General features: G+C 37.8%; 1 protein-coding gene across 2 annotated transcripts in view; it reads right to left on the bottom strand.

Annotated features, from left to right (window-relative positions):
- Positions 1–27,587, bottom strand: part of MAST4 (microtubule associated serine/threonine kinase family member 4) — a 276,434-nt gene that overhangs the window by 191,400 nt on the left and 57,447 nt on the right. For both annotated transcript variants that reach the window (XM_063180836.1, XM_063180838.1), the window contains exons 2-3: positions 22,590–22,743; positions 5,371–5,492 (exon numbers count right to left, since the gene is read on the bottom strand). In XM_063180836.1, coding sequence (XP_063036906.1) covers positions 5,371–5,492; positions 22,590–22,743 — 276 coding nt within the window. The remainder of the gene's footprint in view (positions 1–5,370; positions 5,493–22,589; positions 22,744–27,587) is intronic.

Genomic DNA, 27,587 nt, shown 5'->3' with positions numbered 1-27,587 from the left:
AGTTTTTGTGCTTCTCACAAAACTTTGTGCCATCTTTGTACTTGCACTGCATTAACTGTCAGAGTATTAATTACCTGCTCACACTCAAGCATTGAAAATATGAACCCCTGGACAGGAAGAACTAAAGTAACCCAACTTTCAGATGCAGTTCCCTTTTGCTTTCAAGGAAGTTTATGTAAAAATAAATTCAGCTACACCTGATATTCATTATATAAAACTGAACACAGACAATTAGTAATTTGAAAAATTTCCTCAATTCCAAAATAAAACATTTAAATAAAAGCCTTTTTTAAATTACTTGGGTTTGCTAAGCACAATTGATACTGTCACTCACTTATCTAACCAATTAGTGCTTCTAAAGAATGTATTTTATTTGTTCACTATCATTTATTATCTATGCAGTAATCTTGCAGCTTCTCAGATAACAAATGGCTGTCTTACATCTGGGGAATAAAACACACAAAAGGGTGTTGGTGTGCTGTTTGAATACATGCAATTACTGGTAGTTAAGTTCTAATTAGCATAATTAGTTTTGAAACAGTTCCCATAATAACTGTCAACATTATGTCAATTTAGCTGAAGTTAATGGCATATTTAACAAAGACACACTTACTCATTTTCAGTATTATACTATCAAAAAGAGAGGAAGAGGGAAAGCTCTTTCTGAAGAAGTAGAACTGTTCTTCATAGACATTGGACATTTCTTATGTTTCTTCCTTTCAGCAATCCAACTTATAAACAAGTACTTTATTTAATTAGCCCCCTCCAGTTTCCATAAGACCATTCTTACAAATTAACACTGACAAAATGGAAATAAAAAGCAACCAAAGTACAGATGTTTGCAAACTCAGTCTTCTGTTGTTTTGGGGAAGGCAGTTTGCAGAGGAATGTCTGTTTTGGAGGGGGAAGAAATCAAGAGGTAAACCCTGTAAAATACAAAGTAAGTAATATGCTAAAAAGTAGCAAATGTTTCCAGTCATATCTAGACAAAACATCCCTTCACTGCTTAGTAGGAAAGGGCATAAGCCATTCACAAAGGCCAGTTTTACTGCTTTTCTAGTTTTGATGTTACTAGAAATTATTTCCAAGTACTAAAAGATGATCCATTATTAAACTAACAGTTATTTCATTGGCATCTTTCACATTTCCATGAAGAAACCATATGCTTTTCCGAGTCTAACCTACTTCATCTCACACAACAGAAGGAATAGCCAACCTAAGCTCAATACTTGCCATAAAACTGAAATCACACATTCAGTCTTGACAGAATTTAAAAGCCAAGTGTATTACAATCTACATGTTTCATTTGAGGATCTTTGTTATAGTATTTTACTACATTAATATTTCATAGAGCAAGTTACCATAAAGTACTCATGAAATATACTCTCTCAGAAAGCTCTCTGGACTGTGAGAAACATTTCATGTGACACGAAGGATTTTTTTAATTTATATAAATCAGATAAACAAAAAGAAAGACTTCCTGCTCCTTAAAGTAAGAGATTACTATTTTTTTTAATTAGCGAAAAAAACCACCATACAGCCAAATAAGCAATAAATCAATAAAGTCCATAAGGAGTTTACAGTAAACAATGACAAAGCCAAATCTGAAAATTTTTTCCCAATTAATTTGTGCAAAATAATTTCCTTTCATCTACACATTTATCATTATGTATCATAGACACTTTAGCTTTCTATTTTTTTTATATTTGAAGCTAACTAGAAAATGTTAAAGAATTTCATTCAATCTGTGTCCCACAAAATACCTTTATGCCTATAAAAGAGTAATTAATTGCTCAATTTCAGACTTGTTACCATAACTTTAAGCATATCAGCTTATTACAATGAGAACTTAACAAAATTGCCTTTATTTCAATTTATTTTGAAGCATTTTCCAAAAATTCCTCTCAGTAATAAATGGAAAAGTCAAAACAGTAAGTCTACAAACAATATTTGAAAATACTTATGGAGTGGCAGGGGACTGGTAGAGAACAGGAGGATGACCCCTAAACTTTGGACACTGAAGGAGGCAGCAACTTCATTTTAATTCCAAATCCATCCTACCCTGAAAAGATGCCTGAAGTAAAGTGAGATGACTGACAACCTACAGTGCAAGGAATGAGATAAACTAGCTCTACTACAGTTTTCCTACACTCCTGCAAAACTCAGCGTTGAGATGCACACTGAATTGCCTTCCAGAAGCAACTATTACTGACCACTATTACTGGTCGGAAGAGACCGACCAGACCAACACAACCCATAAAAACAGCCTAAAGCAGAAGCGCTCCTCAGCTGAGCTTTCCCTTTCTATTCAGCATTGAAGACATTTCGCATCATTTTCTTAATGTTTTTAAGCCCACACTAATTCTCTGTGCAGAGTTCCATTGTCTGTGTCACCACCAGAGAACTGTCTGTCATGGAGAGTTCAAAATGCTCATGAGAGAAATTGAAAAGTAGCACAACTCTGACTGAGCTGCCTCTGAACTGTGGGGAGGCCTCACTGCAGTCACAACTTCTTCATGAGGGTAAGAGGAGGGGCAGGCGCTCATCTCTTATCTCTGGTGCCCAGTGACAGAACCCGAGAGAAAGGCCTGAAGTTGTAACAGTGGAGGTTTAGATGTGACATTAGCAAAAGGTTCTTCACCCAGAGGGTGTCTGGGCACTGGAACAGGCTCCCCAGGGACGTGGTGACAGCACCAGCCTGACAGAGTTCAAGAAGCATTTGGACAATGCTCTCAGGCACATGGTGTGATTTATGGCGTTGCTCTCTGTAGGGCCAAGAGCTAGACTTCATGATCCTTTTGGGTCCCTTCCAACACAGATTATTCTGTGATTCTGTGAATGAAGGGTCCACATCAAATCCCATACACTATCCACTCATCACAAAATCAGCCTCTTCCTATACATCTTTAAACTAGCTCCGTGGGTCTACACAGAAACTGTATTTTTAATTTATAGTCCAACTGCCTATACTACAGGAGTAAATCATGCATATCTATTGAACTGTATCTAAAGCAACAACCTGCAGCCCATTTTTAATCAATATTCTGTAAAAAAAATCTATAATTTCCCACAGAAAGGTTTTACACCTGTGAACCAGTGAGAGATTTTGTGAATTTTTAATAAATTATTGACAGAACAAGAAAAAAAAATTACGCTTTTTGTACCCTGTTTGCAACTGCATTAAGTACTACCATGTATCTTTGACCTGTTCAGTTGTCATTCTTGTCTGCATTGGCTCATAATCACTACTCAGTCAGATCCGTATCAGCTGAGTATCAACACAAGTGAGAATGACCAGTTCTGGTAAAAGAACTAATAACAGGTTCATTATTTTTCAGATGAGCAAGGCAATACATTTAAAGTAATTTCAACTCAGACTGTGACCAGCTACATGAAAATTCTTCATAAAAATCACTTTTAAATAAGAGTAAAATCTCTCCTAAGCACGATTAAAAGTAAAAGCTCCAATTACCAGAATCTACCAATAGGCCTCCCAAATTCAACTCTACCAAATCATGGAATCAAGGGGAAAAGAAAAGTATGCAAGGAGGGGCCCTAACTTATGGCCCCTTTTAAGCAAAGACCAAAGTCATTCAAAACCCGACAGGAAAGTATTTGTCAAAGGAGGCTTGAGAAGAGCTCTGCCTATGTGACAATAACATTAACCTTCTTAGGAGGCAAGTCTGATCAGCAGTTCCCGATAAGAAATAAACACTTCTGAGAAACCTGCACCTCCACTCTGTGCACAATCTGCTCAGATCTGCTTAGACGGTTCTTGCCTGCTTTTGCATCAGCATGAAAGAAACTGCAGTCAGGCACAGATAAAAGATGTGGAGAGACAGGAAGGAAGAAATCTGTGGCAGACAGATATGCCATAAAACTATATAGGTGATGAGTTAAAGGGCCTTAAGGAAGGAAGGCTCACTGAATTTTTCATTAGTCTACTGTTTTATGACCATTTAAAGTCAAAAATAAAAGTCATTATTGTCAAAATGGTGCTGCATATTCCTCTTCCTCTAGTTTAAGCATCACAGCACAACAAAAACACAATATTGCTAGCAGCATGTCCCCTAATAGTCGTGCAGATAGAAACAGACCATCAAACAGCAAAACAGCCCTTTCTAAATGCAGTTAATATGGAAGAAATATTTTTTTATTCCAAAATACAGAAAACAAGAAAAAAATGCGGGTTTAATGCAATTTAAATTCATTTCTGACAATTCATCTACTTTCTTTTTCATTTCAATTACACATAATCCAAATACTTCATTGACAAAATTCACAATTAACAAAATTCATAGGTTGACACTTAATTCCCTGGAAAATATTAGGACTCAAAGCATAGCACTTCCAATAGAATTAACTGTTTGCAGTCAGTGTGGAGTCTAAAAGCCATATCTGCCCTAAAGAGCCATAAACAGCACCACCAACACCACCAAGCAGAAACCAAGATTGGATTTATAAGTGAAGATTTGTTGCATTTGAAGTGAAATACTACTTCAGACAGATCATGGAGAAAACAGCCATCTACCTATCAATGCTATATGAAAAAGACCCATGATGGTATCTCTTCAACATTGGCTGACCATAGCTGCCTTCAACCTGAATATTGTGTTCAAAACACATCCAAAACAAATCACAAAATAAGCTTCTTCTAGAAAGTAGATAGAGATCAACAAAGTTTTAATGACCAGCTAAAGGGAAGAGACAGGGGAGGCAAAGCATTAATAATTTTTTTCTTTCTTTATACGAGCAACATTTTATCACAACTCCTTGAAGAAAAGTATAGACTAGTACACAGGGCCCTGCATTAAATTCCAACACTTCTTAAGATATTAATACACAGAAACACAAAGCATGAAACATATGCCTGAAACCAAAAAGCTGAAAGGTCAAGTGTATGACGGATCTCTGCCCCTTTCTCTTCCCTTATACTTTTATCCAGAAGACTTCGTTTAACTCTTGCTTCACACATCTGTGTCGTCATGAGGACTAAGTACTTTCAGAAGTGGAAACAGACATTGATAGAAAAGAATGCTCAGGAGAAAGGACAGTTGCCTGCTATAGCATGCCTTTTTTTAAGGAAAGAAACTATTTAAATGCTAGCAGCTATATTAATGCAACATTCAGCTCAGGCTTTATGCAAAATCCAGTAACCCAATTCAGAGTTACTACTACCATAAATGTTATTCAGCCACACTCAACATATTAAGTAATGTGTGTAGGCAAGCATTAAGTTCTTCAAAAAAGCAGTGTGAGGAGGAGAGGCTGGTATGGAAATAGACTTTGGTTTGAACCCCACCCGCCCACCAAGAGACACAGAGATAAAAAATTTTTGGTACGTATCAAGTATTGAAAAAAGTTACTCACCAAACTAGCAGTGAGTGAAGGTGCTGACTGTCCAAATGTTTGGTAGCGCATCCGAACAAGATTAGTGGTTTCTATAGGTTGCCACAGCTGCTGTCCAGTTGCACTGGGAAGCAAATATTTGCCTGTCAAGTTCAGAAAGAGTAAGTTAAAATATGAGATGTTGCAGTTGAGGCAATGCAATGGATGGTTCACTGTAACACACTTGCCACCAGGAAACATCATTCACTGCAGCCCTGACCAGAGCTGATTCCAACAGAATTCCATTCATTGCTAGTCCTATGCATCATCCTTCCACTAGATACAGTTCTCTGTTCTCAAAACTGTATCTTTTTCCTACATAGAAACATAATTAAAGCAACAAGAGATGCAAATATCTAGAGTGCTAGTTCTGATACTTAAATTCTGAAAGCTAGTCAAAAATGAAAACAAGAAAAATACATTAAGAAATATTCCTCTATTTTCCCCTTGAAGGAATAAGGTTCTGAGTCTGAGGGAATAAATGAGACTTATTGGAATAAGATACTTACCACGTGGACAATTACACAATTTTGTGCGTGAGGACTACTCTGCTTCTATTCCAGATTAATCATAATCTACCTAATTCATACCACTCAATTCCCAAGGATCTTCATCCAGTGTTCCCAAGTAAGGGTACCTGACCAAGGTGCAGGCCAACCATTCCTTAGGAGTGCTCACAGGCTCTCAGTGCCCGTGCTCTCTGCTCAGAGGTGTCACTTGGCTGGGGGCAGGAAACCGCGAGCCCAGGGCCACACAGGCCACAGGGCCACACTCCCCATCACAGAGTGACACCACTCAGAATTGCCTCCCTACAGGTACTAATGAGCCAGACCACATCTCCAGCTCATGAAGCCTGAGCTACAAACTAGCAGCAAGGAGAATATTCAAGGAACTGTACTTAGATGACAAGCATGTATCAACACTGTTAATTTCTGCTTACTTTCAGCCACTGGCAAGAAACAAGCTATATACTGGTCTTGGCAATATGTCACCTCAAGTTCTTCCTTATCTCTGCAAACTGTGCAAAAGTGGGACAATCACATTACTAAAGCAACTGTCTTCTCTTGGAAGACCAACAAGCTGATGCAAAGCAACAATTCAGAATCTTATTTTTAATCAAATCTCAGTTTAGAAACACAATGCAAGATCTTGACTGAACAGATCAAATGAAAAACATCCCCAGACCACATGGGCTAAACATTTGTTTCCTGAAATCATTAAACCTCACCTCATTATGCTTGTCATCTAAGACAGCTATGCAGTGGCTACGCGCCTGACCACTGACACAGGATGTGTACCCTGGTAAATTGGCACAGGTTTGCCAAGAAATCAAAAGCCTCAGCTTCATCATTTTATTTTAACAGTAGATCCACAGAGAGTTGCTGAGGTCTCTGGGACTCTTTTGGAAGCTAGAAGTTCCCAAGCAGCAGCACAGGATAGTCTTTCAACATTTCCCAATCAGTCTTCCAAATGTGCTATTGTTCTTTGTTACACCAGTAAAGCGGAACCCATAAACATTTTTGCACCCAATTTGCTAACAGCCTGCCTGAATCTAGAAGAAAAATGTACAACAAAGCTGCAGTTTCTTGCCCATTTATCTAAGATAACATTTCCCAGAACTGGAAAACCTGAATTAACTTTCCATCTGCTCTCTCTGCTTCTTTATACAAAATTTTGGTTCCCTTTTTGCATAGTCTCCTATCATGGTCAACTAAAGAGCTTAAGACATTGATTGCAATATACACATGTTTGATATTCCATTTATGTCAATCCTCAAATATACCAGTGACATATGCAGTCAGAGAGAGCTTCATATCTATCACCTCAAAAGGTTAATTCCTTCTCATCTGGACAGAAAAAAGAGAATTAGGAAGTGACTGCAAAAAACTGAGTTATACAAACTTTCCATTTAAATAGGTATGTTTTACTTCCTTAATGCTTTCTACATAAAAAGAGGTCTATGCCTTTTCTTTCCTTCCTTTTTTACTCTACTTGTCAGACACTGGTAAGATGAAGTTCTCTGAGAAGGGTGAAATCAAACATTTCCTAGTGCTGCGATCCATAGGTTTCCAGACTTCCAGCAACATCCAGACAGCTCCAAACAAGCCATCATCAAAATGCTTCAGCAATACCTATTTTGCCAAGTAGACACACAATACGCATAACTCCTTCAGAAACTCTGTATTAATCCCCTCTAGAGGCAATAAGGAAAATTATGTAAAATAATTTTCAACTTCATCACTGCAGCATAATATTAGGGCATTTTATCCTCATAGAAATCAATATTTGAAAAGCAGTAAGTCTTCACCTGATCCTTTCAAGAAAAGGTGCATTCTATTAAAGTTTCTTCTAAAACTTGGGAACATCATCACTCTTTGGTTAACAAGTGACTTTCTCACAGGGTGCTGTGGTTTAGGAATGGTATTCCCAAGCTTAGTTTTCCCAGTAAAAAAAGAAAATTGTAAGCTGTTCCCCTCCCCCTCTAGTGGGACACACAAAAGGCAGAGATCAAGGGTTGAGGTAACGACTTTTAATGGAAACAGCAATGCGATTAGAAAATTAACAACAACAACAACAAAAACGCTAAAGACAAAAATGTAAACAAAGAGAGGGTTATTTACATGCAAAAATGCTCAGCGAGTCCAGGACAAGAAAAACAGACAGACCCTCAGCCCACCACACTTTCTCCAGGATCAGAAAGAAACCCTGTTCTTCTTGCTAGCAAGAGAAAGAGACCCTTTCCCTCACCTCCCCACAATGAGACAGGAGGTAATGAGAAACATTCGGGTCCTGGCCTTGCCCACCCAGACAGCACACGGCAGCCCAGGACACCTGGGCTCAGCAATCCAGCAAGCTCAGCTGCCCTGGCAGCCAGGACTACAGCACACACCACCACACTCGGCACTGCAAAGAAAATTAACTCTGTCCTGGCCAGAACTAGGACACAGGGGGATCTAGGACACTAGACCCTTCCCACACTGCAGCAATTTTTATTTCATATGAATCCCACTTGAGCTTCCCAAGAAAGATGATGGAAGGCAATCATTTGCATTTATTACACAAATTAACATTGGTTTAAGTCAAAACAAGCCAAAAAGGTTTAAATAACAAAAATTGTTTTTAGTCTAGAAGGAGAAAGATATATGAGAAATAAGTGTTATTATTAATGCTTGTACTTACTTTTTGTGTAAATGTGCACCAGATCCAAAACACAGAGAGCTAATATTGTCTGTATCTTATCAGTGCAGGGCATTCTAACAGCCACCTTTACTATTTTCCCTTTACAGTGATCTATATTTCACTCTGTTTTTATCTTGCTCAGAGATCTGAAAGAAAGTCTAAGATATCTTGATACAGAGGCTAGAGGAGATGCAATCCTATACAACAACAGAATCTTGTACTAAGCCTTCCTTGAACTGTAATATTTTGCCTGACTCACAAGAAAGCAAAGTGGACTTACTCAGTACTATACAGTCAGTATCTCCACTGCAAGAATTCACTTAATAGTTCATTCTTTTTCCTGCATGATTAGCATAAAGAAATATTTAAAACAATGTTGGGGTGTGTCTGTGGAAAAGATAAATTAGGCAGTAAACACTATCAAAATTACCAGTGAAATCATGAGCATGTGTGATGCTGAAATTATCCCTCCCCCTCAAGGAGCCTTGAAGGTATCACAGTTTTCACAAAATACTGGAATTAAGGTAAGCAGACTGTCTAGAACTCCAGTTCTTCTTTTCATAGTACACAGGCCTTTAAACACAGAAATGGCATATAAGAAATATGCTTTCTAAGGAGTCAAAATTAGCCAGGCCTTAGACAAAAAGATGGTAAGAGATAAATTTCTTATCTGAGAAGAGAGCTAACCTACTGCATTTAACCATTACATGATAAAACAGTCCCTGCCTAAACTGAGTTAATCATCAACTCTCCCTCAATTCCTCCAACAATAATAAAAAAAAGTTTCAAATCCCCTCATACTGTCCATTCCCCCTTTCCCTTGACTTTATAGCACTCCTACACCTTTTTGCTGTAGTTTCATTCATAATTGTATGCATTTCACTGCTTTTACATTTTCTTTGACAACCCTTGATTTTATACATATCCACACTCCCCCTTATTGACTTCAATGCCAATATTACACAAAACATTTGACCTGAAATACATTATTATTTTCACATTGCATTCATGTCTGCCTTCAAGCCTAATTCTCCGAGCAGCTGTTTTCCTTTTTAAGTGAACTGATTCATGAGGCATTCATGAGGGACTGAGAGGAAGGCTTCAACTCCACCGCAACCCTTCCATCTTAATTCAGTATTCTGGCCCATATAAAGCACAGAACACTGCCAGCACCCAGACCACTGATACACTGGCAGTAATGTTCATACTACTTTCATAAGCTGTTGATATTGAGTCGTCCAGTGATAGAGGTCCCCTATTTTTGTCCTTTTCATTTCCAAAATGGTCACTGTTGACTTCCTCCAGTTCCTCTGCAGAAGCTGTGCTGGTATCTTTGTCTGGCTTTCTGTGCTTGAAACTATCAGGACAGCCTCAAGTAGCTACACGGAAACTAACATCATCACTTCCCATATCTGAATGCAATCCTTGTTAGTCCAGCACATTTATCAAAACACATTTTGATGAAGGGTGGTTTAAGTTGACTATGTAATGGCAATAATTTAGCATTATTTAATAGTATTACATCATGGTTGGTGAACATAGGTAACACATCACTGCAGTTCAGTGGCATCTTCCCCTTGAATGTGCCTCTTGTATATCTAGATTCATTTGTAATGAGTATTTGTTGAAGGTCCAAATAGAATCATCATTAATTCTTACTTCTATTATGTTCAGCAAGCACCAATTCGTTATATGACATACTGTGTAATTAAAAATTACTTGTATAAGGACAAAAAGATTAAAACCACACACTTCCACAAAAATCAGTCACAAAAGACAGGCTTTGCTTTATTCTAAATAGAAAAAAATTTCCTACTGCTGAAGTTCTACTTTCCTTCCTCTGTCCCCCTCAAATGCGTATCATAATAAGACAGCTGAGAACTACTAAATGAGCTCAAATCTAATACCTACAAATCTTCCATTTTCAGTTAAGAATTTAAAAATAACTTTGTCTCTGATAATTAGGCAATTGCATATTATTAAGAAAATGTTTTGGCATCCAAGTAAGATTTTACCTTTACAAAAGTACTTAGGATAGTTTACATTGCACTGCTAGAAATTCTGATTTGTAGCTAGCCAAAATGTAAAAATAAATACAGAGGAAGCATCTTGAAAGTTTTTACAAGAAATATTTTTTGTTAAAATAGTAGAAGCAGTTTTCTATTACACTACTGCAAACACAACACGGGCATGCACTTTGCTAAAATGGAAGAATCTGAATTGGGGCTGACAGCAGCTACAGACACAATTAGTCCAAAGCAAAGCTGTGCATATGATTACAGTGTACCACAGACTTACCAGAAGCTAGCATCAATGTGTTTGTGTTAGCTGCTGTGAAATAGCAGGCTTCAAAATAGCCTCTTGCCATCTGGACATCTTTAAGGCAAGGGCCAAAAAATACTTATTTCAATTAATTATCTTGTTAAATCCACTAAAGGTATTTATTATGTAAGTGCAGAATATTTTTAAAAAAATACAGAAAGCTAGATACTTCTCCCTCACTGGTTTACTTTAAAATGTAACTGATCTTATCTAAAGAACCTATGCTCTGGACAAGTCAGACTTGCCAAGCACAGTTTCAAGTGAGTTACTCACTCTACACCTCTTTCTGGGGAGCCTATGGAGTGTGAGCTACCTCAGAGCAACAGCAGCAAGCCACAGCAGAAGAGAAAACTGTACTCTTCTGCAGAGTGCTCTCGATCATAAAAATGTTCTAGAAAGAAACAAAGATGGGTACTGCTCCCTCTTCTTACCCCTGGCATATTTTCAAACACAGAAAACCCCCCAAAGAGCTGGGTTCATTGACAGGTCTTGCTGTGAACAGAAGACTGAAGCCACCACCTGCCACCAGGTCACCAGAGAAACAATAGCAGTCCCTACACATCCAAAGCAGCCACTGTTACCAGATGATAAATTGCCTACACCTGGTGAGCTAACACAATGCTTCTTCTCCCAAAACTACTGGCCTATGGAACTGCAGAATGTCTGCTGTGAAGGGAGGAGAACTGCGAGTTCAGCAGCCCCTGTGCCCTGCCAACTCTCACAGGAACAGCGGGATCCACAACCACCAGAGAGATGCTCAGGACAAAAGAACATGTGTGTAATCGGGAAGGAAAACACATTAATGATTTCAGGGAAATTATTATCATAATCTGGGACAATCAATTAATATGTATGTAAAATACAGTACAGGAACTTCCCTGTACTCAGACTGCATGGCTTTGGGAAAAGCTACTCCCCTGTGCATCTGGACAAATAAAGAATGCTCAGTTCTTAATGCTACATTGGTGTTAATAACTTCTATATTTTACCAAATTTTTGATAACACCACTGCCACTCACAAACTGCCTGCACAGCAGGAAGTGAAGAGCAAAGCTGGCAGCAATGTACCACCACTTTTACCAACACAAGTAAGTGAAGCGTCACTCCAGGCTCAGACACCTGCCAGGTGAAAGGCAGAGCTTCCCACCTTCAGGGTTCAAGTTAGGGCACTTAGCTTTACTGCCTCATATTGAGCTCCTGCAGACATCCCAGCTGGAGAAAATGATGGGGACATTGCAAATTTTAGGGTGTATTTTCACATCTGGGGGCAGGGAGGAGAGGTGGAATTAAAGCCCATCATTCCCATTAGCTGTTAACCAGAAAAGAGTGGGCGGATTTGAAGTCCTCACTAGGAAACTTCACAGTATTTTGCATTCTTCTATTGTAGCTACATCAGCAAATTTTACTTAAATTTCAAACCACCAACAAGCAAAATACCCAATAAATTACCATTTTAATAATGTCTTATTTACTGCCCAGAACTTAAAAGAGCACGTTTTGCATATTACTCAACTACACATGGTTGAAGTTAATGAACAATGCCACTTTCCCAGTCTGATGGAGGAGGTGAAATTTTTGTTTCAGCCAATTTGTCCCCTAAACATAACATTACTCAGGTACGCCCATAATTACAACTGACTCAATCACAAATTCTTTTGTTACTGTAGAAGAAGCCTTTGCAAAAAATCCTATTACACTCACCATAGTTCTTTTACTTTTTGATGTATTATAAATCTCCTAAAATGCTCTGTATTTGTTTCACTTTCTAAAATTAGATGAAGCAGTGGCACCCTCAGGCACATGGTAGGATTCTTTGGGTTGTCCTGAGCAGAGCCAGGACTTGGACTCATTCATCCTTCTGGGTCCATTCCAACTCAGGACATTGTATGGTTCTATGATTCTGGCCGACAATGCAGGAAAAATAAATGTGGCTTACCAAAGGCAAAAATTTGGGGTGAGATTATGAACTGTAAAAAAAACCACAAAAAAACTGCAGTAGACCTACCTTAAAATTTCACCAATATTGGCAGAATTGGAACTAGAAAAGGACACATCAAGTTTTGCACCACAAACTAGCAGGATGAAGGTTTAGATCTGTTTAGATCTGTATCCAAATAAACATATATATATATATATATATATATATATATATATATATATATATATATATATATATATACACATAAAGAAAATGAAGCCTCCATTAACTACAAAGGCATGCAGAATCAAGCCTGTTTATAAACCAATTACCAGGAATAAGTCATCACACCCCAGAAATAATGGTTCATGCTTGGAACAAAATGCTCTCACAGAAAGTCATTTAAAAGACAGTACAAAATTTTGCTGATCAGGAAATTACTCATAGTTCCCTTGCTAACAGATACTCAGTGAAGCTATATTGACTATTTGCAATTTATTATTGAAGTACTGTGACAGCAATATAATATTTAAAATGCATTTGAGATCACAATCAAATCTCCTTAACTTCTAATTGCATTTGGAGGATAAGGATAGTTTTGGGGTTTTCAGTTTGGTTTGTTTGGTTGGGTTTTTAAAGTTTTCCATACCAAACACACCTAACTCAATAGCAGTGTTAGCCAACCAATGACAACACTAACTACATGACAAAACACCCTACAGATTGAAGTTGTCGTTCATGACACTACTTCCTTACCTCATAGCTCTACTGAAATATAACTTAGCAAAATAATTAGTTGGTAATATTTATCAGTGAGCTCAGAGATAGAACACTCTACTGCATCCTTTTCTTTATCTTAAATAGGTTATTTTCCCATAATTCTAACATGCAGTTCCAAAATTTATAAACTGCCAGTCCATTCTATAACACAAACATACAGGTATTACTGCATCCCTTTCATCCCTTTTTAGAGCTTACACCTGCTCTAGAAAAATTTCAAGGTCCAGTTCTGTAACTTTGATAACAATAAGAAAAACACACAGTTAAGGTTCACATTGCACACATGATACTACAAAAACACACTAAACTACATTCAAGTGATAATGTGACAGAATTCCTTTCAACATATAGTATAGTTTGCAAAAAAAAGAATCCTGCATACCAAGAGGTCAGAGATAACTGATACTGGCAGACCTACAACAAAACTGTGCCTAGAACACAAAGGACCTCAAAATTTCACTATTGCTCAATTCAAACATTATGTGAACAACTGCTTCAATCAGTGGCCAGTACTCTCGGCTCACAACTCTTCACCAGCTCAATGTCTGGGGTTTTGCTGACAGAATATATGGTACAAAATAAACATCTTCCATTGCACTACGAAGAACATACCCAGCAACCCAAAACTGACATTAAAATAAATATGAAATGATGTGTTAACTTGCTATTTTCTCTACAGTACCCACTGTGACCCCTTCTTTTGTATCATGTATATGTTGATATGCCCCATAATTAAATCCCGACACACTTACAGTAATTTTTCAAAAGGTAGAGTTCCCCAATAGAAAATCCTGCTCCTATTTTCACTGGAAAACATCTATAAATTTTTCTACTCAAGTGTCAACCTTCATTCTAAGGATTAAGTAGAGGAAGTATTTTTTCCCTCTTCTCAAATATTTCTCTGTGCATTTAATTTCTGCTAAAGCAACCAACTTGGATAAAGCAAGTATGTGGTGAAATCATTTGCTTTACAACATCCACTAGAGAGAGACCACAGGTAAGAGAACAGGAAGACTTAAGTGTCTAGGACTATAGATCGTGTGTTCCTGATGTGCAATTATAGTTATTTATAAATATGCTGCAGTCAGTTTTGCACTAATAAGCTCAGGTACTAGCAACAACAGGACTGCAGCCTCACAAACCTCAAATTTAGTTAATCAGATGATTAAACACAAGCATATAGCTAAGTCCAGGCATGTGGACTGGACTTTTATCCATGCTTTTACAGTTTCAGTGCTAAGCATACTTGAACCAGCTAATTCAACAGCTCTTAGGGTACTTCTTAAGGAGCTACAACTCAAACTTCAGAAATTTAACATGAATATTAATTTTCTCCACTTTTTGTTTTTCCACTATGACACAAATGACTCTTAACAATTTTCAAGCTGCTTTTATAAGTGTCCCAAAGAGGGTTAAATTCTCTTTCTCCCTCCTTCAAAACTGGCAGCTTGCAAACATATCTGCTAATTAGGCACTCTACTGCTACAGTTTGCTTTGATCTCAACAACAATCAACTTCTCATGTTCTGATGATACAAGCACGATTAAGCAGCAATCGAGGAGTTAAAGGCAAAATAATGAGACAGGAATACAATATCTTCTGTTCTCATCTCATTCTATTACATGGTGCAGACTCCAGACACGTCAAAGAATATGGAAATTATCTTGCTAGGCACACAGCGAAGTAAAAATCAACTCTACTACACAGGCTGATTGAAGCCTTAAATGATGAAGGTAACTGACAATGACAAACATAACCTAATGTCATCTCAAACACCAGCACACCAAGAACCATCTAAAAACGCCTATTTTATAGCAGAATATATTTACTTCATTTGGAGAAGACAGCTTTGTACTGAATGCACTGAAAAAACAAACAAAAAACCCTCCACATTGCATTTCCTCATCCATGTAATTATAGAATAGATTGCCTCTATCTACTAATTCTGGAGTAAGTTTAACACATGGCATAGTGCTTTAAGGAAACCTTTGAGGAAGGCCATTGAAAAGACTGCCAGATATGCTCTGGGTAGGCAGTGAATGAATGAAGCATGTTGTGCCTCTGTCAGGCACGCGTGGCTGCTGCACCCTCCCACCTCTGCAGCCCAGAGCCCAGTCTGGGTGTCAGCACCCGTGCAGGGCTGCTGCTCCCCCTCAGGCAGCTGCAGCTGGAAGGGCTTTCTAAACAGTCCTGAAACGACACAATGAAAGCCATTTTGAAATACTTTTGTTCTGATATGAGAAGGGAAGAAAATGCAGTAAGTAAAATTTCCTAGTGAAGGCACATCTGATGCCAGAGCTTTGGCACTGGCAGTCATTCTTACCCCACATCCTACAGCACCCCAGCTTCTGGGGCTGGGGACAGGCCAACAGAGGCCACAAAGCTGCATTCCCAGAGACAGCTTTGCAATCATAGGGTTCTTTCTGAAGTGCTGTAATCATGTATTGTATTCATATATTCCTGGTGTAAATATGTATAATTTCTTCCAAAGCAGGAAGAAATTTTGATTGTGTACACAGTAAATACAGAACACTTTCTCGTATCGGCACCAAAAGGCCATCATTAATAGAAATAACCCATTTTTTAAATGTTGCCATTAAACTAATCATATCATGACTATGACAGGCAGTTACATATTATGGGAAGGTCTCAGTTCCAAAGAGGTTTCAAGGTACAAGTCACATGATTGTACAAGTTCAGTTTCCCCCATTCACCAACTTGTACCAAATGGTTGACACTATTGGTACATAGTGTCAATTAGTCTAGTTGACACTAGAGACTTCATGAGCTAATCTCCATTTTCAACAATATTAATGATAATTTATACAGCCCAATGTTTGTGAAAATTCTGCTGCTGCCAATTGCTCCTCTGTATGAACGGGAAAAACCTCTTCCAAGTCCTGCCAGCACACGCCAACCTATGGAAAAGAGAACAGCTTGATTTTCATGGTCCATAAAGCTGTTGATCTTTCTGCTAATTAGTGTTAGCAGAGTGATGAATCTCTGAAGCAAAAAACAGACTGAGAATTCCCAAATTCATTTCAAATCAACCACAGATTAATTATACGGGAATAACAACAATTGCTGAGCATATTTGGATGACTGATGACTCAGAGGTGGAAAGCTGATCAAAACAAGAACATTAAAGAGAAAATACATAAATCACAAGATTTTTTTTGGTTTTAGCTGTTCATAATCTGTAAACAATACTTGATCAGAAGAACATGAAGTAATTTTACTAATGTAGAGTGCTTTAGCATCCTTGGATTAAAGATTCTATAAAATGAAATTAGTATGTATTATGTTACCTGTACTTGTGTAAGATCAATATACACCTAGTAGATAACAGCCCTACCACAGTTAGACACAATCAACCCACCAGGAAGTCTTTTCCAAGTATTATTGATGAGATAGGTGAGATAAAAAGTTCAAACTACAGGTAGCTAAAATGTATTTTTTTCTTTATATATAACAGTAGAGTTTATCAGTATGATATAAAACAACTGAGTTAGCTGCAGTACTCTCCCAAATATGATCTCTTCCCAGAAACATGTTCTCGTATCTTTCAGAAGTAGAAAGGGAGATAGCAATCCCCAAATGCGGCACAGTACCTGAGAACCCAGGACTGCCCTGCCCATCTTGGGGCAAAGTGAGGAGTAGCAGCGGGGCATGAAAGTCAGGGCAATTTGTTTTGCTTCTCCAAGTGATTTGCTAGGTTAACCCTCTCCACGGTAAAAGCTCATTTAATTTCCCATCCTTTCACATCACCTTCTGCTCTGGATTCTTTTTAAGCATCTCTTAACAAAGCAAACTAAAATCTGTGGACAATTTAAGCCAAAAACCCTCTGACTATAGACAGTCCTTTGAAGTTTGTGGAGATCAAGATAACCAGCCACCACAGAAAAGCAGCTTTTTAATTAAACATCTTTTCTCCTGATTCAATACAAGTTTTAAAGTCCCAGTCTGTGTATTAGAAATCCTTAAGAAGGCAACCTAAGGCAACAGCAAGAGGCATTTAAATACATGTGTATTAAAAAAATGTCTATTGTCCCCAGAACAAGAGACCTGATCCCACCTACCATACTTTTGTCTCAATCACATCCTTTCCCCATCTAGCACACTGCCAATGACCCAGCACCCAGAGGACACCAGTATCCCTCTAAGACAATCCTCTTTTCCCTCTATCTGACCTAGGGCTGTGAAGCAAGCAGCTGCAGCTCAGCTTTGTCACAGGGCTTATCCTGCAGTTCAGCAACTTGTGCAAGGATTGTGTTTAACACTTTCTGTGGCACAAGCAAAACTTAAAAAGATCCAGTTTACTTCCCAGACAAAGAGTGTGGCAAGCACTGTTATGGGCATGTGTTCATGCAGTGAAGGGGGAATCTGGAGTAGGAGACAAATAAGGACACAGCAGAAGAGAAAAAGGCAAATATTGATTATATTGTAAAGTGACCATGTTATCCAAAACTTTATAACCTCTTGGAAATATGACCTTTCAAATTAAAAGATTAATTGGTCATAGATTACATTCAAGTTATTTTACTCTGAGTTTGTTTCATCTCATAAATGCTTATGTTTAATAACCACAGTTGTGAAATACTATTTTTCATCTTGTCTTTCTATTAAACAAAACTGTTAGCACTTCACCACAGGAACTACTAAGGGAAATTTGCTAGACTAATAGCAGGCCACATACTATTTTCATTCCAAGCTTACTCTTTGTTCTTCCAGAAGTGTTCCTCCTTGGCAATGAAGATTAAGGAAAGCAATATTGTTGCAACAATTATATTGAAGAGGTTTTTCCAAAATATAGTAGAGTATGGCGTCTGCAGGAACCACTGTATATTTCTTATATTGGACAAACATTAATTAGTGGCTGCGTAGCAATTTTCTACAGAATGCAATAATATATTTATTCTCAAAAACATTGATTTAATTTTTCTTTTACTTTGAAAAGTATGCTTTGCTTGTCAGTGAAAACATGTGGTTGCTGGATTACTTAACACTATGCAACTCAGGGAAACAATTTTGGCTCTAGTTCCCCCGAAGCTGTGTCAAAAATAATTTCAGTTTCTATCCTACCTCTGCAGGTTTCCAGCCCTCTTCTCCCTGATCATCATGATCAGTACATTATGATGTACTGATGACCCAGTACATCATTCTCAATTTCTCTTGTATTCAAAGAGTTTTGGTTTTTTGTATATAAAGAGTTTTGTAATTTACTTCAGCCAATTCAGTATAGTAGCTTCCCAGTAACTGTAATCTTTCGGGTTTTGCAAGTCTCATTCAATATACTGCAACAATATAGATTTTATTTCTTCTCGTATGTCGCTCATAACATTATTCCCCTCTACAAAGCTCAATAAATTAATTTATTTGGGATCCATTCCCAGAGGTAAAAATCCCTATATATTTACCTCTATTAGTATTCAGCCCTACAGGAATTGAACTATTTTGTTTTATATAAGCAAATAAATTTTGTTTTGTTTGCTTTCATTGTTAACACTGCTTTTTCTCTTTGACTCAATAGTACTGTTTTTAACAGCCAACACCTTTCTAACATCTGCAGTGAGCAACACGCATCAGTGTAAGAACATCCTGCAAATTTGCTAGCCAGGAGTCTTGTGTCTTGATTCACTTACTCCCACCTACTGTATTTTAGGAGTTGCAAAATTAACAACAGAGGCAGAGACAGAACTGAAAACAATTTCAAAGATATTGTTCCAAGATATTATTTTCCAATGAACTGATACCCGCTGTTAAGCTAGCACTTAAAGGTGTATTAAAAGTAACAAAAGAGAAGAAAGAATAAAGGAATACAGTAACCAGCAATAGTGATTTTAAATACCAAGCTCAAACTTTCTCAAATTACAGGCTTCCAAATATTTTTCCCCCTTTATCGACCAGGAATATATTTTCAAAAACATTAAGACTTAAATAGAAACTTGGGAAGGAATGCGTGAGCATAGAAGTAATCCCTTACCAAGCACGTGTCAGCTCACAGCTCTTTTAAACCATTTTAAAAGAAGGATAGAAGGATTTATAGTGCACCCCCTTTTTTTTTTTTTTAATGATACTATGATTCTTGTAGTTTCAAACCACAGTGGCAAGCCACTCTTAAGCATTAAAGAAATCTTTAAAAAACCCCAAAACTTCAATATGTTTAAAAAGGGATGTAAATACATGACGAAAGCAACGCTGCACTAATTTCAGATTACTGAACTTTTGAAACAACTCTAGGAATTAGTTCTCTCTCTGCAGTCGTTTCTTTAAAACAGTTTTTAAAAATCCCTAAAGAATATAGAGAACTTTCTGTCATCAGAATAAGTTTGATTAATTTAATCAGTATCATGGAAGCTGTTAAGATATTAAAATTATTTTAAGATACCAAAGCCCTAGGGTATTCAGGTTCATTTAAAGTGCATTGGTAATAAAGCAGTTTAACATCATTGCACACTATATTCCCAAATCCTGACATAAAACCCTGCACAACAGATTGCATGCAGACAAAAAGCATATCCATTTCCTTTTATAAAGGCCTCAAGCAGTAATTCAAGCACAGAGATAAAGATTAGAGACTATGGCAGCCAAGCACAATTGCTATGTTTGTTTTTGATTAGGCTGTCTTCTTCCTCCTTATCTGCACGGCTTATATGGAAAAGATCAGTTTTTAAAGACCACCACTCCACTTTAAAGTTAGACAAAAACAAAATCAAAGAACCACACCAGCTCCTGCTAAAAAAATAACTGTGCTGGCAGTTTCTAGTCTCACTAAAGCCGAAGTTTGGTTTACACTCCAAGCTTTCAAAGCTGTAACACTCCAGAGCTGCCAGAGAGTTTACTGAAATGGCTACCAAAATTGACACTTGTCTGCTGCAGGTCACTGGAAGCCCATATGGATCACAAATACTTTTACACTGTTTCTGAAAGCTTCATAACAACTCACGATAAAAATGAAGTTGCAAGGAAAATGACAGATCTTACACTAGTGACATTAAAAATCAGAGCAACAATTATGTGATGATATGGTACAAGAAATTCCTGCAGTAGCATATGTTTTTTCTTCACGTAAACTGTGAGACAGCTTAATTTTTTTTAATTCTTTAGGTTCCTTAAGACAAAATTATTTGTCATTTAGCAGAAGCCATGTAGGTGATTTCAAAGAGGTGAATACAAAGAGAGGTATCGCTACAACTTCTTGGAGCTTCTTCTAGGGAAAGGGGTAGGAGAGAAGTGGGAAAAGCAAGTACTCCAGTAGTACTTTTCTGTCCCTATCATATTTTCTGAAAAAATCCCATTGCCCAGGATTTCTCTCCTGGGAAGCTGAGAAGCCTCAGAGAAGAAGGAAAACAATAAATATCTGATTTGTTTCTCCTGTGTTTTGCTGCTTTGGAATGTGTTTGGAGGCTGTTTATCCAACAGGTGGTTGTTTCATTGGTTCCATGTGAATTGTTTTGACTTAATGACCAATCACGGTCAATCTGTGCCAGGACTCTGGAAGGAGTCACGAGTTTTCAGCGGTATCTTTCTAGCCTTCTGTCTGTGTCCTTTCTGTATTTTTTAGTATAGTTTACTATAGTATTCTTAATATAATACAGTATCTTAAAATAATAAATTAGCCTTCTAAGAACATCGAGTCAGATTTATCATTCCTCTCTTCATCTGGGAACCCCACAAATACAAGACTTTTCAAACACGTACTGCAGAAGAGTCAGCTCTATCCACTGAGGAACCATTTTTCATCCCCAGGTGATAACAACTCTGAACAATTCACAGAATTTAGAGACAGAAATGCTGTTTACTATCTCAAGTAAACACCATTTCAACTTCTTCAAACCCAAATTTGATGTACTTGATTCTAATATCAAGCAACATCACTTGAACAGATAAAACAACTTCCTCATGAGGGGAAGAGAAGAGGCAGGCACTGACCTCTCATCTCTGGTGAGCAGCAACAGGACCTGAGGGAATGGCCTGAAGCCAAAATAGGGGAGGTTTATGTTGGGTATCAGGAAAAGGTTTTTCACCCAGGAGACATCAGGCACTGGAACAGGCTCCTCAGAGAAGTGATCACAGCACCAATCTTGACACAGTTCAAGATGTGTTTGGACGATGCTCTCAGGCACATGGTGTGACTCCTGGAGATGGTGCTGTGCAGAGCCAGGAGTTGGACTTTATGATCCTTGTGGGTCCCTTCCAACTCAGCATGTTCTGTTACTCTGTGAAATTTCTATCTTCCAGTAAATTTACTGAAATCTATTGTCCCTCTCACCAAGTACAACAAATTCCTCTAACTATTACCCATTATGCACTTTAGAAACATATTTGATTCAAATTCCATTAATTTAATTTTTTAATAAATACATGAAGTCCCTATTTGTTTCTATTTAATTTGCTCCACAATCAAAACAAATCACTCTTCAGTGACCATCGCTGCCACAGAGGTACCAGTCACCATCACAATACCAGCACCTTGTATCTAGAAGATGCTACCAGGGCAGGGAGGGCCTAAGCCCTGCTCACCATCCTGCTACCTCTTCATGGCTCCACAGAGGAGAAGCTGCTGTCCACAGCTTGTGGCTAGCTGGTAATGCTGTTCCTCCCCTATGAGTATTCCACAACATAAATGATACCAAATTGCATTTTCTTTAATGAAATCAAGTCTAAAGGCACCATCCATGCACTTCAGCTCCTAGAGGAAACAAGATGTAGGTGATCCCATGGCTGGATGCACGAGACTCAGCGAGATAAATGCCACAGACATGCAAATCTCAAGAAAGGAGTGATTTTCAGGTTGTGCTTGGCCACCTGTCAACAGCCGCTAGAGGCAGAACCTCAAACATGACTAACAGTCAGGGAAGCCACGTGGAAGAGACTTATGGAACTCCAGGTGGAGCTCACACCCCACCAAAGAGTTCAACCACAAGGCAAACACCAAGCGCCAAGGTGCCATCAGCTCCTTGTGCTAACCCAGGTGACACTACACATACCCCAAACTCACCAGTCAGAGCTCCTCCAAGGCTTCCTCTCCTGAGCTGTCTCCCATCTTCACTCAATTGCCTCTTAAATTTAGGAGACTTTCCAAGGCCAGAAGACACTTCAGGACTGCTGGATTTTCGGAAAAGCATAGGTGGAGGTGACAATATGTGATCAAGCTGCAAAGAAACAGAAAAAAAAACATACCTATACTGTTTAAATGTTTATCGTCATTGAAAGAAAAATGTAAGTTACCTTCAACTAAAGATTATGACACCATTTAGGAAAAAAGATCCCAAAGATCTTCAGGTAACTAATTTGCTAACAGAAAAGAACTATTTTTCAGCTGCCAGATTTGTGTATGGCTACGTAAGAAAGCCATCCTCCTTTTGAACAGTTAACTTCATCTCCAACCACTCTCACACAAAGAGCATTGTGCACAGAGGCCCCTTCTCAAGACAAAAGAGATCATACTTCAACTTACTCAACCTTCCATAAAGCAGCATTTCTGCAGTTGTGAACCACCTGATCTGGAAACCTACTCCAGACACCGACTGGTTCTTCAAACGTTTTTCTTTGACAGGTTTTCCCCACTTCCATGTCAGCAGTCACTAGATGGCACTGCACAACCAACAAACTGTAAACCACTGCCCAGTCCAGGGACACAATAACAAACAGATTTATCAACGCCAGTGGGAAAAAAAAAATTAAATTATCCTGTTTATAAAAGGCACATTCATTTACACTGACTTTGAAGTTAAACGGAAATACAGATCCTCATTCTTCAGACTCGGTTCCTGTCATCATAGCCACAATACATTTTAGCAGCCTGGTCTTGACAACATGTCTAATGTCTCACTATTTTATTAAATCCCCTAAAACAACACAAAATGCATGTGAGAAAATACCAAGAAAGTACAAAAAAACAGGGCATGCAAACAGAAAAAGTTTTACAACCATCCTTCTGTAAGTGCTGCAGTGGCACGGTGTCATCATTTTGAAAAACCATACCGTTTTTTTTCTGTAACATTTAAACCTTAATTCTCACTACAGTTTTTTAGGAAGCCGAGCATGTCTAAATGTTATATTTTTACAGTTCAGGTACTGAGGCTTATCAGCCAGAAAATCTATGCATCACCTGCATACTTGACTCTTTCATCCTTTTTGTCCACTGAAAGGAATGAGTCAAGGTCACAAGAAACACTGACAAAGCTGCACAGCAAAGCCCATTTTTGCTTACAGTTAGTCACACAGCAATGTACTGTCTTCCCTACAAAGCATTTTGAATCCCTTATTTAGTTCCCTATGTACTTCATATTTCAGGTTAGTTATTGTTTTGGGGTTTGTTTTAAAGGTTTCTTTAATCAAATCTGCAGCTCATTGGAAGTGTACATACACTCCTCAAGAAATGCAACTGATTTCTTAATCTGCTTCTTCAGTATATTAAGACTCATTAATGTTCACAACAGACACTGAAGTATTTGATTAACTCACAGCACATGTCTTTAGCCATTTCCTAAGTGGTTTTGAGGTCACAAAGAATATTTACTTGACCATAGTTACTATTCATCTTCCACAAACACAGGCACATCTCAAATATTTGTATTTACATCTTCTAAGATACCTCACAAGATAATTTAAAAGTTAAATACAAATTACTCTTTTAAGAAGGAAGCAACTGACAACCACCACTTTGAGAGTCTTTCCTGTAAGTCTAAAATCAAATACTCAAGCTGCTTACTGACTGATGGATCCCAGAGATTGTTTCATTCTAGACTTCAAATTAGTCCAAGCATCTGAAAATGACAGGATCCCATCAAGGCTTTAGGTGAGTTACCAGCAAAAATTCATTGAATTTTTCTTGAAACAGGTTCACACTTCAAAGTAACTAATCATATTTTAAATCTTTTTTTTCCTGAACTAAGGTTCATCAAGCTTTTAAACCACAGAAGGAAAAAAAAATCAACTCATGCCCTAAGCTCCCTACACATTAGCACTTAAGCCAACATAACAGAATTTTGCATCTTCCATTCTCTCATCTTTTCCCCTTTTAACAAGATAGTCAAAGTTTATGATTGTTCAAGTCACTCCCACAATGAACAGACTTGTGCATTCCACAACATGCAGTCTGATCTAAAGTCATTATTTCCAATTAAGCTGTGCTCCCTTTTCACAGCTTTCTGGGTTTCAGAAGAAACTTTAAGACAGTGCTATAGTAAAGACCAGCACAGAACCATCTAGATCTTCAACTCATAATTAAGAGGCTATCCCAGCTTCAGGAAAGTATTATGTTTGAGAGCTAAGACAGTTTAAATAATAGCCCCCAGTAGGTCATAGTCTTAATAGCAATGCCCTGCCAGCATTCTCTCACAAAGATACCCTCTTCTTGCAGAGTGACTATTACACCAAAAGACATTTTTAAGGTGTAAGACTACAAAGAAACAACATGGAAGTACAGGATTTAGTATTTTCATATTGACAGCAAACTCTTGCTTCACAGAAACAATTACACATTTATCAACAAAGCATTTCTGGAAGCTATCCAAAGACTCACTTTTGCTTCCAAAGGCCCAAAACAATCTAAGAGCATGTACAACGTGTATTTGACAGGACTCTGTACATTCTAACTGATAATGCAGTAAACCAACAAGAGTAGACAAGGATATATCCTCTAACAGCCTTGACATAACAGCTCTGGATGCCTGAGAAATGTGAGCGAAAATGGACTGCAGAAAGCATCCGGGCTTGCAAACTCCCTTCCTGTGCCAGCCTCTAGACAGAAACATGTACCAGAACTAGACGGGTTTATAGCCCCCATTCAGACCTCATTTTAAGCAAAGCATTTATAGCAGATGAGGCTTTCTGTCCTCAACAGAACTACCTTCCCTTCCTGACAGGCTAGCATTCAAGTAAATCCAAGCATCCAAGGAAATCAACAGAAAACATTAGATCCTACTTCTTTGGAACACAAAACCGGTTCTGAAGATGTACATGTTACATATTCAAATCTTACAAAGCGGTTGACTCAGTCAAAAAGATGCTACAATCATTCAGTAAGATGACACCAAATTCAAACAAATAACTATTAGTTAATAGCAAGACCTATTCCAACTTGTTAATACTTATTTGAAAGACCTCCTGGAAACCTCAACACCACGAAAGTTCAGGCTCTGCATCTTATCAGATTATAAGATTAGACACTGCTGTCCACAGGACAACATTAAAGCAACTATCTAAGAAGACAGCTGAAATTATACCAGAGAGATTTAAAATAATTTTAATTAAGATGCTTCTGCTCAGCACTCACTTTTGCTCATCCACAGCCATCACTGTATTGGTATTTACTTCATACTTACTAGCTATTTGGTCATGTGCTGGTGTTGCATGGCATGCAAACATAACAGGATAACCAAGGTTAGACTGGTTTCCCTTTTTTATCAGTCAAAATTGCAAGTTGTAGGGAATACAATAGCTATATCCTTGCAGGAAGCTTCCAACAGACACACATTCATGTTACATCTTGAGTATCTGGCTATCTCATGCTCTGCCCACTATCTTATTAATTGCACTCAGGCTGCAGCCATACCGTTCTCTCAACACCCTTTGAAACCCTTTGAAAAGAAATGTTAGTGACCTCAGGAGCACTGGAATAACAGAGAGCAGGATTTTTAAGCTAAAGAGGGGAACAGTGAAAAATGAAAACTGTGAAAACAAATGTATTTGAGTTTCCTGTATTTAAAGTACAAGGGGGGTTAAGTTAGCCTTAGAGTTTATGCAGGCTGCTTAGAGAGGGATTTTTAATAAGTGCACATCTTGCCACCAGTCTCTGCTGTTAATATTCACAATGCATGGATAGTTAACTTATTTAAAAGCCTCCCTCCCCCAACATTAGATGCCTTCCTAATAAAGGCATTTTGAAGGCAGAAAACACACAATAAATAACAACCCATGACAAAAGTACCATTCTACAATATTTACATCTTTCCATACATTTGATTAAAAAATATGCCCGCTTATGTCATAGATATGATGAATTTCTACAAAAGCACTATAAAATTTAGGAGTTAACGGCTTTCACAAAACCCTACTTGTTCCACTCACATCTGTGAATCTTAAAAAAGGAACAGAGTATTATTATAGGAGAATGGTTTAAAAACTACATAGAAGAGAATATCAAAATATCCTTACCATAGACTTCTACACATAGATTTAGAGAACCTGTAGAAACAGGGATGGAATTTTGAGTGAAAGTCTCCTCCAGTCATACAGGAATCAATCTGTTCTCCAAAATTTTTTTTTCTGTATTTTCAAGCTGTTAATTTTCTGTGTGAATAGAATCAGATACAGTCCTCTGAAGAAAATTATTCCCATACCGTACTATGGGCTTTTAACAGCTCACCTACTCAGAAAGGATTATACTAATATTTTTTAAAACCTCAGCAGCATTAAATCCACCTATCTACCATCATGTATTTATTCTAAAGCTAGAATGAATTCTCTGCTTTATAATTATATCATCAAATAGTCACATCAAGTACATCAGCCCACACGTCCTTATGAAAATTAAGGACATGACAACTGATTCAAAATAAGACCTTGCATCAGTGTTCAGGAGCACAATTTGAGCCGAGTACATAATGAGGAGTGAGGCAGTCAGAAAGAAAATGCATTTCAGAAAATTCATGGTACCAGGTAAATGAAGCTAAGAGAATGCAATCACACTGATAAACCAGGATGAGGAAAATAAGCTGTTCTGGGTTGCTGAAATGTGTTACAACATGGAGTGTCTTTTTCCAATAAAAATTAAATTGAAATGAGAACTGAACTTGTCTGATCAGCTCCACTTTTTTTTTTACACCCACTACGGTTTCACTGTCCAAACTACTTCACTCTCAACCTCCCTCAATTGCTCACAGGCAGTATTTCTACTTCCCACAGAAACTGGAAAATACTGGTCAAGTATTCAGTCTTAAAAACATGAATAAAGATGTTCTATTATGCAATTCCATTTCTTCCTCCTGAA

This window comes from Melospiza melodia, chromosome Z (genome assembly GCF_035770615.1).
Source record: "Melospiza melodia melodia isolate bMelMel2 chromosome Z, bMelMel2.pri, whole genome shotgun sequence".
Taxonomy (NCBI): Eukaryota; Metazoa; Chordata; class Aves; order Passeriformes; family Passerellidae; genus Melospiza; species Melospiza melodia.
This window is presented reverse-complemented; position numbering and strand designations above follow the sequence as displayed.